Here is a 12,305-nt window from a genome sequence, read left to right as displayed (position 1 = left end):
GTTTTCAGTAGCCCATGCTTGCCATAAAAGGCGACTATGCTTGTCGTAAGAGGCGACTAACGGGATCGTTTGGTCAGGCTCGATGACTAGGTTGATACATGTCATCGTTCCTAATTGCGTGGATCGATGCTCATGATGTCAATCACTGGATTGTCTGGTCCAGACTCAATTATTTACAGACCGCCGTCATATAGCTGGAATATTGCTGAGTGCGGCGTTAAACAACAAACAAACAAAAGTAAATTCCACTACTTATCTATATTTCCTTTTACGCACGCTTCTTCTCTCACTCTTACTCCTGGTCGCCTTACCAGTACTACCTCGTGCATATACTTAGGGTGTAACGTGGACACTTTCAAATGTCACTTTCTGTCACACCACAGCCGAGGAGAGACGTTCTTGCTTCTATTTATATTATCATTGCCAATGAGGACGCTATATTTAGTTGGTGCGTATGGGTATCTCTGTATTTTATCCCATGTGATGAATCCGACTGGTTACTCAATACATGTACATCAAGTTTGACGAAATTGTCCTAAGTATATCCATGACCTGAATTTACGAATGCTGTTATCAGTACTAATCATACAGCACGGTCGATTAACCTGAATAGACTGAAAGAGTCTTTTTCTTTGAAACTTGAAAGTATAATGGTTGTCAAAAAGGCTTCATTTGGATGAATGTTTGAACAATGCGATGGCAAATATTAAGCTTAAAGACATTTTAAGACTCAGTTACATGTCATCTGGACGCATGAGACGAGCATGGGAGTACTTTATACTGTTGTATTTGGGAATCAAAGCTAATGGCCGCTTTTCTTCTGCGACAGGGTGACTACCAGGCCATCGGTGAACCTCATTTTCTTGTCACGGACATTATTGCTTTGAGGCCTTCTTGTTTACGCATTTAATTGTATTACGATATAAGGTCTGCTATTTTAAGGTTATGTTTATGACAAAACTGTTTAATAACAATGTTCATTTATATTGCAGCGGACTTGACGCTTCTGTATGCTAGGGTACACCTACTGGCGCAGTGACAGCTACCGCTTCATATATTTCACCTAGTTTAGAAATACGTAATCCGATATAAACACACATATCCAGAATCAGCCTCCTCACATGTCAAATTGACCACATTTCCATATACTCTGCTCTTTCCAATATCAATACATGGGTCAAAATTAACAACACGAGACGTTGATGATAATTTTATACGCATAGCTATGTGTCTTTAGGGATTCGCAGACTGATAAAAAGTCAAATGTCCACATAATACAAAATCTATCAGAAACAAAGTATTGTCATAGTCAGTTTCACATACCTTGTTAAAATGAAAGAAAATATCAGTGTTGATTTTTCGATATACCTTAGATGGCCGTGAATAACTTTTTTTATTTGATTACTTACATTTCAATATATTTCCGACAGCAGCAGGATGTGAACCTAGTACAGTAACAGGTGCTGTCGACCTCCACTTCTGGTCGACAATGTCTGTCCTCAAATCTCAGCCCGTGGCATGGTCGTGTCACACATGTGACCGCTTATTGTTTGCACACAACTCACTCGGTGGTATAAAACTGTCACGGACCATGTATAGAGGGCGACGGCTGGTTCTCCACTAATGTCCTTGTCGATTGTTTCAAAACTGCGACGGCACTACAACTGATTAATGACGCATTTTAGGTACACACAGCCATACAAAAGTAACAACTGTACTGCAGTTTCGACGCGCTGTTGCTCGCCTTCCCGGGAAAACAAGATGAAACAATATGTATTATGTCTGTCATGACAAGTCCACCACACAAGCCTTCTATATACATGACAGTTCACCACACAAGCCTTCTATATACATGACAGTTCACCACACAAGTCTTCTATATACATGACACGTTCACCACACAAGTCTTCTATATACATGAAGACCACCTCCATGGTCTAGTGGTAGAGCGTCCGCCCGGAGAGCGGAAGGTCCGGGGTTCGATCCCCGGCCGCGTCATACCAAAAGACGTTAAAAGATGGTACTTAATGTTACCCTGTCTGGCGCTCGGCATTAAGGGGCTAAAACAAGGACTGGTCGGCTCGGAGTCGGTATACTGTGTCTGAGTGGGGTATTCATGTTAAACTGCGGCATGGTATCTCAGTGACCTAGCACTATAAAACGCCATCAGTCCGGACTAGTACAAACAGCCACACACACACACACACACGTACATGCACGTCGCTATAATAGTGCAATAATCTTGGACGCGACGTTAAACCCCATTTCACCTCACCTCACCTTCTATATGTATGACAAGTTCACCACACAAGCCTTCTATATACATGACAGTTCACCACACAAGACTTCTATATACATGACAGGTTCAGCACACAAGACTTCTATATACATGACAGGTTCAGCACACAAGTCTTCTATATACATGACAGTTCACAACACAAGCCTTCAATATGCATGAAAAGGTCACCACACAAGTCTTCTATGTACATGACAGGTTCACCACACAAGACTTCTATATACATAACAGGTTCACCACATAAGTCTTCTATATACATGACAGGTTCACCACACAAGTCTTCTATATACATGACAGCTTCACCACACAAGCCTTCGATATACATGACAGGTTCACCACACAAGCCTTCTATATACATGACAGGTTCACCACACAAGCCTTTTATATACATGACAGGTTCACCACACAAGTCTTCTATATACATGACAGTTCACCACACAAGTCTTCTATATACATGACAGGTTCACCACACAAGCCTTCTATATACATGACAGGTTCACCACACAAGACTTTTATATACATGACAGGTTCACCACACAAGCCTTCTATATACATGACAGGGTCACCACACAAGCCTTCTATATACATGACAGGTTCACCACACAAGTCTTCTATATACATGACAGTTCACCACACAAGCCTTCTATATACATGACAGGTTCACCACACAAGCCTTCTATATACATGACAGGTTCACCACACAAGACTTTTATATACATGACAAGTTCACCACACAAGCCTTCTATATACATGACAGGTTCACCACACAAGCCTTCTATATGCATGAAAGGTTCACCACACAAGCCTTCTATATACATGACAGGTTCACCACACAAGCCTTCTATATACATGACAGGTTCAGCACACAAGTCTTCTATATACATGACAGTTCACCACACAAGTCTTCTATAAACATGACAGCTTCACCACACAAGTCTTCGATATACATGACAGGATCACCACACAAGACTTCTATATACATGACAGGTTCACCACACAAGCCTTCTATATACATGACAGGTTCACCAAACAAGCCTTCTATATCCATAAAAAGTTCACCACACAAGCCTTCTATATACATGACAGTTCACCACACAAGCCTTCTATATACATGACAGGTTCACCACACAAGCCTTCTATATACATGACAGGTTCACCACACAAGACTTTTATATACATGACAGGTTCACCACACAAGCCTTCTATATACATGACAGGTTCACCACACAAGCCTTCTATATGCATGAAAGGTTCTCCACACAAGCCTTCTATATACATGACAGGTTCACCACGCAAGCCTTCTATATACATGACAGGTTCACCACATAAGTCTTCTATATACATAACAGTTCACCACACAAACCTTCTATATACATGACAGGTTCACCACACAAACTTTCTATATACATGACAGTTCACCACACAAGTCTTCTATATACATTACAGTTCACAACACAAACCTTCTATATACATGACAGTTCACCACACAAGCCTTCTATATACATGACAGCTTCACCACACAAGCCTTCTATATACATGACAGCTTCACCACACAAGTGCTCTATGTACATGACAGGTTCACCACACAAGTCTTCTATGTACATGACAGGTTCACCACACAATATTTCTATATGCATGACAGTTCACAACACAAGTCTTCTATATACATAACAGTTCACCACACAAGCCTTCTATATACATGACAGATTCACTCCACAAGCCTTCTATATACATGACAGATTCACCACACAAGCCTTCTATATACATGACAGTTCACCACACAAGTCTTTTATATACATGACAGTTCACAACACAAGCCTTCTATATACATGACAGGTTCACTCCACAAGCCTTCTATATACATGACAGTTCACAACACAAGCCTTCTATATACATTACAGTTCACCACACAAGCCTTCTATATACATGACAGTTCACCACACAAGCCTTCTATATGCATAACAGTTCACCACACAAGCCTTCTATATCCATGAAAAGTTCACCACACAAGTCTTCTATATACATGACAGGGTCACAACACAAGTCTTCTATATACATGACTGTTCACCACACAAGCCTTCTATATACATGACAGTTCACCACACAAGCCTTCTGTATACATGACATGTTCACCACACAAGCCTTCTATATACATGACAGGTTCACCACACAATACTTCTATATACATGACAGGTTCACCACACAAGCCTTCTATATACATGACAGCTTCACCACACAAGCCTTCGATATACATGACAGGTTCACCACACAAGCCTTCTATATACATGACAGGTTCACCACACAAGCCTTCTATATGCATAACAGTTCACCACACAAGCCTTCTATATCCATGAAAAGTTCACCACACAAGTCTTCTATATACATGACTGTTCACCACACAAGCCTTCTATATACATGACAGTTCACCACACAAGCCTTCTGTATACATGACAGGGTCACCACACAAGCCTTCTATATACATGACATGTTCACCACACAAGTCTTCTATATACATGACAGGGTCACCACACAAGCCTTCTATATACATGACAGGTTCACCACACAAGCCTTCTATATACATGACAGGTTTACCACACAAGTCTTTTATATACATGACAGTTCACCACACAAGCCTTCTATATACATGGCAGGTTCACCACACAAGCCTTCTATATACATGACAGGTTCACCACACAAGACTTTTATATACATGACAGGTTCACCACACAAGCCTTCTATATACATGACAGGTTCACCACACAAGCCTTTTATATACATGACAGGTTCACCACACAAGCCTTTTATATACATGACAGGTTCACCACACAAGCCTTCTATATACATGACAGGTTCACCACACAAGCCTTCTATATGCATGAAAGGTTCACCACACAAGCCTTCTATATACATGACAGGTTCACCACACAAGCCTTCTATATACATGACAGGTTCAGCACACAAGTCTTCTATATACATGACAGTTCACCACACAAGTCTTCTATATACATGACAGCTTCACCACACAAGTCTTCGATATACATGACAGGTTCACCACACAAGACTTCTATATACATGACAGGTTCACCACGCAAGCCTTCTATATACATGACAGGTTCACCAAACAAGCCTTCTATATCCATAAAAAGTTCACCACACAAGCCTTCTATATACATGACAGTTCACCACACAAGCCTTCTATATACATGACAGGTTCACCACACAAGCCTTCTATATACATGACAGGTTCACCACACAAGACTTTTATATACATGACAGGTTCACCACACAAGCCTTCTATATACATGACAGGTTCACCACACAAGCCTTCTATATGCATGAAAGGTTCTCCACACAAGCCTTCTATATACATGACAGGTTCACCACACAAGCCTTCTATATACATGACAGGTTCACCACATAAGTCTTCTATATACATAACAGTTCACCACACAAACCTTCTATATACATGACAGGTTCACCACACAAGTCTTCTATATACATTACAGTTCACAACACAAACCTTCTATATACATGACAGTTCACCACACAAGCCTTCTATATACATGACAGCTTCACCACACAAGCCTTCTATATACATGACAGGTTCACCACACAAGTCTTCTATGTACATGACAGGTTCACCACACAATATTTCTATATGCATGACAGTTCACAACACAAGTCTTCTATATACATGACAGTTCACAACACAAGTCTTCTATATACATGACAGTTCACAACACAAGCCTTCTATATACATGACAGATTCACTCCACAAGCCTTCTATATACATGACAGGTTCACCAAACAAGCCTTCTATATACATGACAGTTCACCACACAAGTCTTCTATATACATGACAGTTCACAACACAAGCCTTCTATATACATGACAGATTCACTCCACAAGCCTTCTATATACATGACAGGTTCACCACACAATATTTCTATATGCATGACAGTTCACAACACAAGTCTTCTATATACATGACAGTTCACCACACAAGCCTTTTATATACATGACAGATTCACTCCACAAGCCTTCTATATACATGACAGTTCACAACACAAGCCTTCTATATACATGACAGTTCACCACACAAGTCTTCTATATACATGACAGTTCACAACACAAGCCTTCTATATACATGACAGGTTCACCACACAAGCCTTCTATGTACATGACAGTCCACCACATAAGTCTTCTATGTACATGACAGGTTCACCACACAAGCCTTCTATATACATGACAGGTTCACCACACAAGTCTTCTATATACATGACAGGTTAACCACACAAGCCTTCTATATACATGACAGTTCACCACACAAGCCTTCTATGTACATGACAGGTTCAGCACACAAGCCTTCTATATACATGACAGGTTTACCACACAAGTCTTCTATGTACATGACAGGTTCACCACACAATATTTCTATATACATGACTGTTCACCACACAAGCCTTCTATGTACATGACAGTTTCACCACACAATACTTCTATATACATGACAGGTTCACCACACAAGTCTTCTATATACATGACAGGTTCACCACACAATACTTCTATATGCATGACAGGTTCACCACACAAGCCTTCTGTATACATGACATGTTCACCACACAAGCCTTCTATATACATGACTGTTCACCACACAAGCCTTCTATATACATGACAGTTCACCACACAAGTCTTCTGTATACATGACATGTTCACCACACAAGCCTTCTATATACATGACAGGTTCACCACACAATACTTCTTTATACATGACAGGTTCACCACACAAGTCTTCTATATACATGACAGGTTCACCACACAAGTCTTCTATGTACATGACAGGTTCACCACACAATTCTTCTATATACATGACAGGTTCACCACACAAGCCTTCTATATACATGACAGGTTCACCACACAAGTCTTCTATAAACATGACAGGTTCACCACACAAGCCTTCTATATACATGACAGTTCACCACACAAACCTATATACATGACATGTTCACCACAGAAATTTTATATACATTACAGGTTCACCACACAAGCCTTCTATATACATGACAAGTTCACCACACAAGCCTTCTATATACATTACAGGTTCACCACACAAGCCTTCTATATACATGACAAGTTCACCACACAAGCCTTCTATATACATGACAAGTTCACCACACAAGTCTTCTATATACATGACAGGTTCACCACATAAGTCTTCTATATACATAACAGTTCACCACACAAACCTTCTATATACATGACAGGTTCACCACACAAACCTTCTATATACATGACAGTTCACCACACAAGTCTTCTATATACATTACAGTTCACAACACAAACCTTCTATATACATGACAGTTCACCACACAAGCCTTCTATATACATGACAGCTTCACCACACAAGCCTTCTATATACATGACAAGTTCACCGCACAAGCGTTCTATATACATGACAGGTTCACCACACAAGCCTTCTATATACATGATAGTTACATGCCCTTTTTGTACATGATATTTCACTGCTCTCAATTCTTGCTCAACATACTTCCAATGCTGCATTCAGTTACATCATGGTTATATCAATGTGACGTAGGTCGTAGATGCTAAGCACTTTGTGAAACCCGCGACCTCGAATATGGGGCTTACAGTCAAAGAATCTCAATCGGGGAGAAAATGAAAATGTAATCCACTTACCAGTGAGTGGGTCAATGATATTTTTTTATCAATTCACTACATGTTTGCATTGACCATTGCGTCATTAGGGGTATTAATAAATAACCTAAATACTAATATTTTCAGGGATTCAATATATGATCATATAGACGCCTGGCATATGCATAAATTGTGATCAAATCAAGTAACCATAACCTTTTCTAGGTTCTCGCATTATCATGTGCATGCCATTACCCACGCAGAGAATCGATAGGTGCCCTCCAACGTGCAGCGTATTAAATCCCCTATCGATAAATCACGTGATAGTCAGTGGCAATAAAGGCGCTGGTACACCGCGATATCCAACTACACCTGGTGTCGCCATTGGGATGTCTGTGTACGATCCTGCATGCGGGGGCTACCGTGTGTTTATCGGGGCTCTTGGTGCGTCAACTGGGAAGGGACATTTGATTAAAGATCTCCAAAAGTATGGAAAAGTCTTAGACCTCTGGCTTGCGAGGTAAGGTATATTAACACTGGAAAACACGTTGAATATTATTTTAAAGTAACTCTAGTGTGATTCAACCTTTGGGGACAAAGTTCTCCAATCGAACTACAAGTCATCGTAGATTTATATTGTTTTCTTCATTTGTTGATTAACATTGGAAAAGGGAAATGTGGTTTGATGATTCATTGAAGGAAATTTTCAGTATTTATGTCGCTGTCAATCCAAGTAGGTTATATTATATAATGTTATATGTTGTAACAACTAATTTTGGATATTATATAATCACGTATCATATGTACTGTACATATACATGGCAATTCTTTTTAAACATGGTGACTGTACTGTTGCGATAGATATTGTATGAAGTTTGTTCTTCACTGGCCCCTAGGACACACGGAGATCCTTAACATTTTAAGGTTGGATTGTCGCTGAGTGAGTGAGCTTTCCGAAATAATAAGTCTGTCCAAAGAAAAGAAAGTCTTTCGCTTTTGGATGACATAAATAATTTGTCAGATTTCTTTTTATGTATTATAGATAAAGAAAATAATTGTTGTCTCTTCTTGGTATTAAATAAAGGTAATTAAAATATAGCAGAAAATTCAAAGCGATGGAAATTATAAGATATTTATGTATCCATTAGAATCTATCATAACATCAGCTATCAACATTAACTGGTCACCTCCACATCGTCAGCACATTAATTGCGTACCTATGTTAACAGCACCATCGATTTAAAAGCAACATGTGCTATGCCCCCCTGATTAAACACGGGAAGCTGCACTTAAATCCAACTGTTTCACAACCACAATGTGGAAGATTGATTGTATGCGCTGGTGCGATCTTCAATAACCAATATGATGGTATTCAAATTTCAAATTCAACTTGATTACTTTTGCAATGTGCAGTAACCTATTACTAGACTTTGCGTTGCTTATATTTCTTTTAAATTAGTAATAAGGTAACGAGATTTTATCTACACGGGATCTACAAGCAATGTTTAAAATACACGGGCACGTCATAAGATTTCTTGTGTGAAATCAGTCGACAAAAGAAAACGACTGCCAGAGAGCGGTTTCGGAACCAAAACCTAACGCCCCAACACAATCAAAACATTGCACGTGGACCATGCAGTTTCTCAATGCGTTTGGACCTTCTGTTACCGAAGTCAGCGACAGTTAACCAATATATTCAATGTATCTCAGTTATTGATTTGCAGATTTTGGGACAGGTTTCTGAAGACACAAAATGTTAACGGATTGGTCCCGCAAATAACTCATAACCTAATCCGAGAGACGGGCACGGAAACAGTAGATACACGACTTGCACGATATATTAGGTAAAACCGTTTCATTCGAGGCAGATCACGTTTGACACAAGACACATATGATATATATCAAACCGCTTCATTGAAGTCGGATCACGTTTAACACAAGACTTATATGACATATGTAAAACCGCTTCATTGAAGGTGGATCACGTTTGACATAAGACTTATGTGACATATATCAAACAGCTTCATTGAAGGCGGACCACGTTTGACATAAGACTTATGTGACATATATCAAACAGTTTCATTGAAGGCGGACCACGTTTGACATAAGACCTATGTGACACATATAAAACCACTTCATTCAAGACGGATCGCGCTTGACACAAGACCTATGTGACATATATCAAACAGCTTCATTGAGGGCGGATCACGTTTGACACAAGACTTATGTGACATATATCAAACAGCTTCATTGAAGGCGGACCACGTTTGACATAAGACCTATGTGACACATATAAAACCACTTCATTCAAGACGGATCGCGCTTGACACAAGACCTATGTGACATATATCAAACAGCTTCATTGAGGGCGGATCACGTTTGACACAAGACTTATGTGACATATATCAAACAGCTTCATTGAAGGCGGACCACGTTTGACATAAGACCTATGTGACACATGTAAAACCACTTCATTCAAGACGGATCGCGCTTGACACAAGACCTATGTGACATATGTGAAACCGCTTCATTGAAGGCGGATCGCGCTTGACACAAGACCTATGTGACATATATCAAACAGCTTCATTGAGGGCGGATCACGTTTGACACAAGACTTATGTGACATATATCAAACAGCTTCATTGAGGGCGGATCATGTTTGACACTAGACCTATGTGACATATGTAAAACCGATTCATTGAAGGCGGATCACGTTTGACACACGACTTGCATGATACACCATGTGAAACAAAGCAATTGGAGGTGGAGCTTGAGATTCTTTAATTTATAGACGGGGCCCCGCGGCCTTACATATCACTGAAGTAAATATAGATCTCATCTCAAGAGGCGGGGCTCACGAGACACACGACATGCATTGCGTGTCCAAGTTTCACAGTGCCCAACTGCAGAAAGTTATTATGGTATACTGTAGAATATTGACGATGCAATAAGGCAGTATTAGCCGATGTATTTAGTGAAGGTTCACGAGATGACGATATAACAGACATTTTAGAACATGAGCAGTATGAAGCTACTGGTGACAATATGATACACACTTTTTTTCATGTATGGATATGTTAAGATGGTATGCGAAAGACTAGAAAGTTACCAGATAAGAAAGTCATTGAATCATTATGTATCTACAGAGCAACTCTCCCCGTTTTTAAGGTAGATAGATACCATAGGTTAAGATCAAATGAAAAAGCTGTAAAGTAATTCAGATAGAAAATTAATTTGATATATCTGTTTGTTTTGTTACAGGAACCCTCCGGGATATGCGTATGTTGTTTACAGCAAAGGTAGGGAGGCTGAGTCTCTGGTGCGAGAAAAGAACGGCAGGTAAGATACACTGATCGACATCTCCATATATAATGTAGTCTTCCCTGTAGGCACGGTTGCCCAGTCGTCGGATGCGCCACTCTCCGCTGTGCAGAGCTAACTCCCAAGGCATTCCAGAAAGCTATGATCGTGGGCTCGAATCCCAGATTCGCTCTGATTATGTTTCTAGGTTTGTCAGGATTAAAACCGTGCTAGTGGGTTTCATCAAAACGACAAACGTCAAGGACCGGACCTACATCTCATAGGGATTCACATCAAGCTGATGACGGTATCTCCTACAGACGTTGACCACTGAACTCACCAGGTGCCCCCTGTACGTGACACTGTTTGTCCTCCGACCTCCCAAGTTGAACCATACACGTGCAAGTCATTGTCGTCTGATCTCTCAAGATGCCCCCTACACGACCTGCGCTGTGTCCTCTGACGTACCCAGTTGCCCTCCTTTTCTACAGGTAGTGCACTTTATCATCTAACCTCTACAGGTGTCCCCTACACTTAGTGCTTTGTGCCATGCTTAATGTCCTCTGTCCTCTACCCTACATGTAGTCCCCAGTGTCGTCTGACCTGTCCAGATGCCCCTACGCTTAGAGTTTAGAGTCCTCTGTCCTCTCAAGGTGTCCCTATACGTTTTGTTTAGAGTTCTCTGTCCTCTTAAGGCGTCCCCTACACGTAGTGTTTGGAGTCCTCTCTCCTCTCAAGTCGCCCTTACACGTAATGTTTAGAGTCCTCTGTCCTCTCAAGGTGCCCTTACACGTAGTGTTTAGAGTCCTCTGTCCTCTCAAGGTGCCCCTATACGTAGTGTTTAGAGTCCTCTGTCCTCTCAAGGTGCCCCTATACGTAGTGTTTAAAGTCCTCTGTCCTCTCAAGGTGCCCCTATACGTAGTGTTTAGAGTCCTCTGTCCTCTCAAGGTGCCCCTATACGTAGTGTTTAGAGTCCTCTGTCCTCTCAAGGTGCCCCTACACGTAGTGTTTTAGAGTCCTCTGTCCTCTCAAGGTGCCCCTACACGTAGTGTTT

General features: G+C 40.6%; 1 protein-coding gene across 2 annotated transcripts in view; it reads left to right on the top strand.

Moving 5' to 3' along the window:
* Positions 1-12,305, top strand: part of LOC139469150 (serine/arginine-rich splicing factor 5-like) — an 89,267-nt gene that overhangs the window by 52,112 nt on the left and 24,850 nt on the right. Inside the window, exons 1-2 of one of the 2 annotated variants that reach the window (XM_071251285.1) lie at positions 8,341-8,471; positions 11,213-11,290. In XM_071251285.1, coding sequence (XP_071107386.1) covers positions 8,341-8,471; positions 11,213-11,290 — 209 coding nt within the window. Of the gene's footprint in view, positions 1-8,340; positions 8,472-11,212; positions 11,743-12,305 lie in introns of those variants that run through there. The other variant, XM_071251286.1, reaches the window with a different exon arrangement.

This window comes from Haliotis cracherodii, unplaced genomic scaffold (assembly GCF_022045235.1).
Source record: "Haliotis cracherodii isolate W230 unplaced genomic scaffold, xgHalCrac1.p SCAF_2, whole genome shotgun sequence".
Classification (NCBI taxonomy): domain Eukaryota; kingdom Metazoa; phylum Mollusca; class Gastropoda; order Lepetellida; family Haliotidae; genus Haliotis; species Haliotis cracherodii.
The sequence above is the reverse complement of the archived record's forward strand: the minus strand, read 5'-3'. Positions and strand labels throughout refer to the sequence as shown.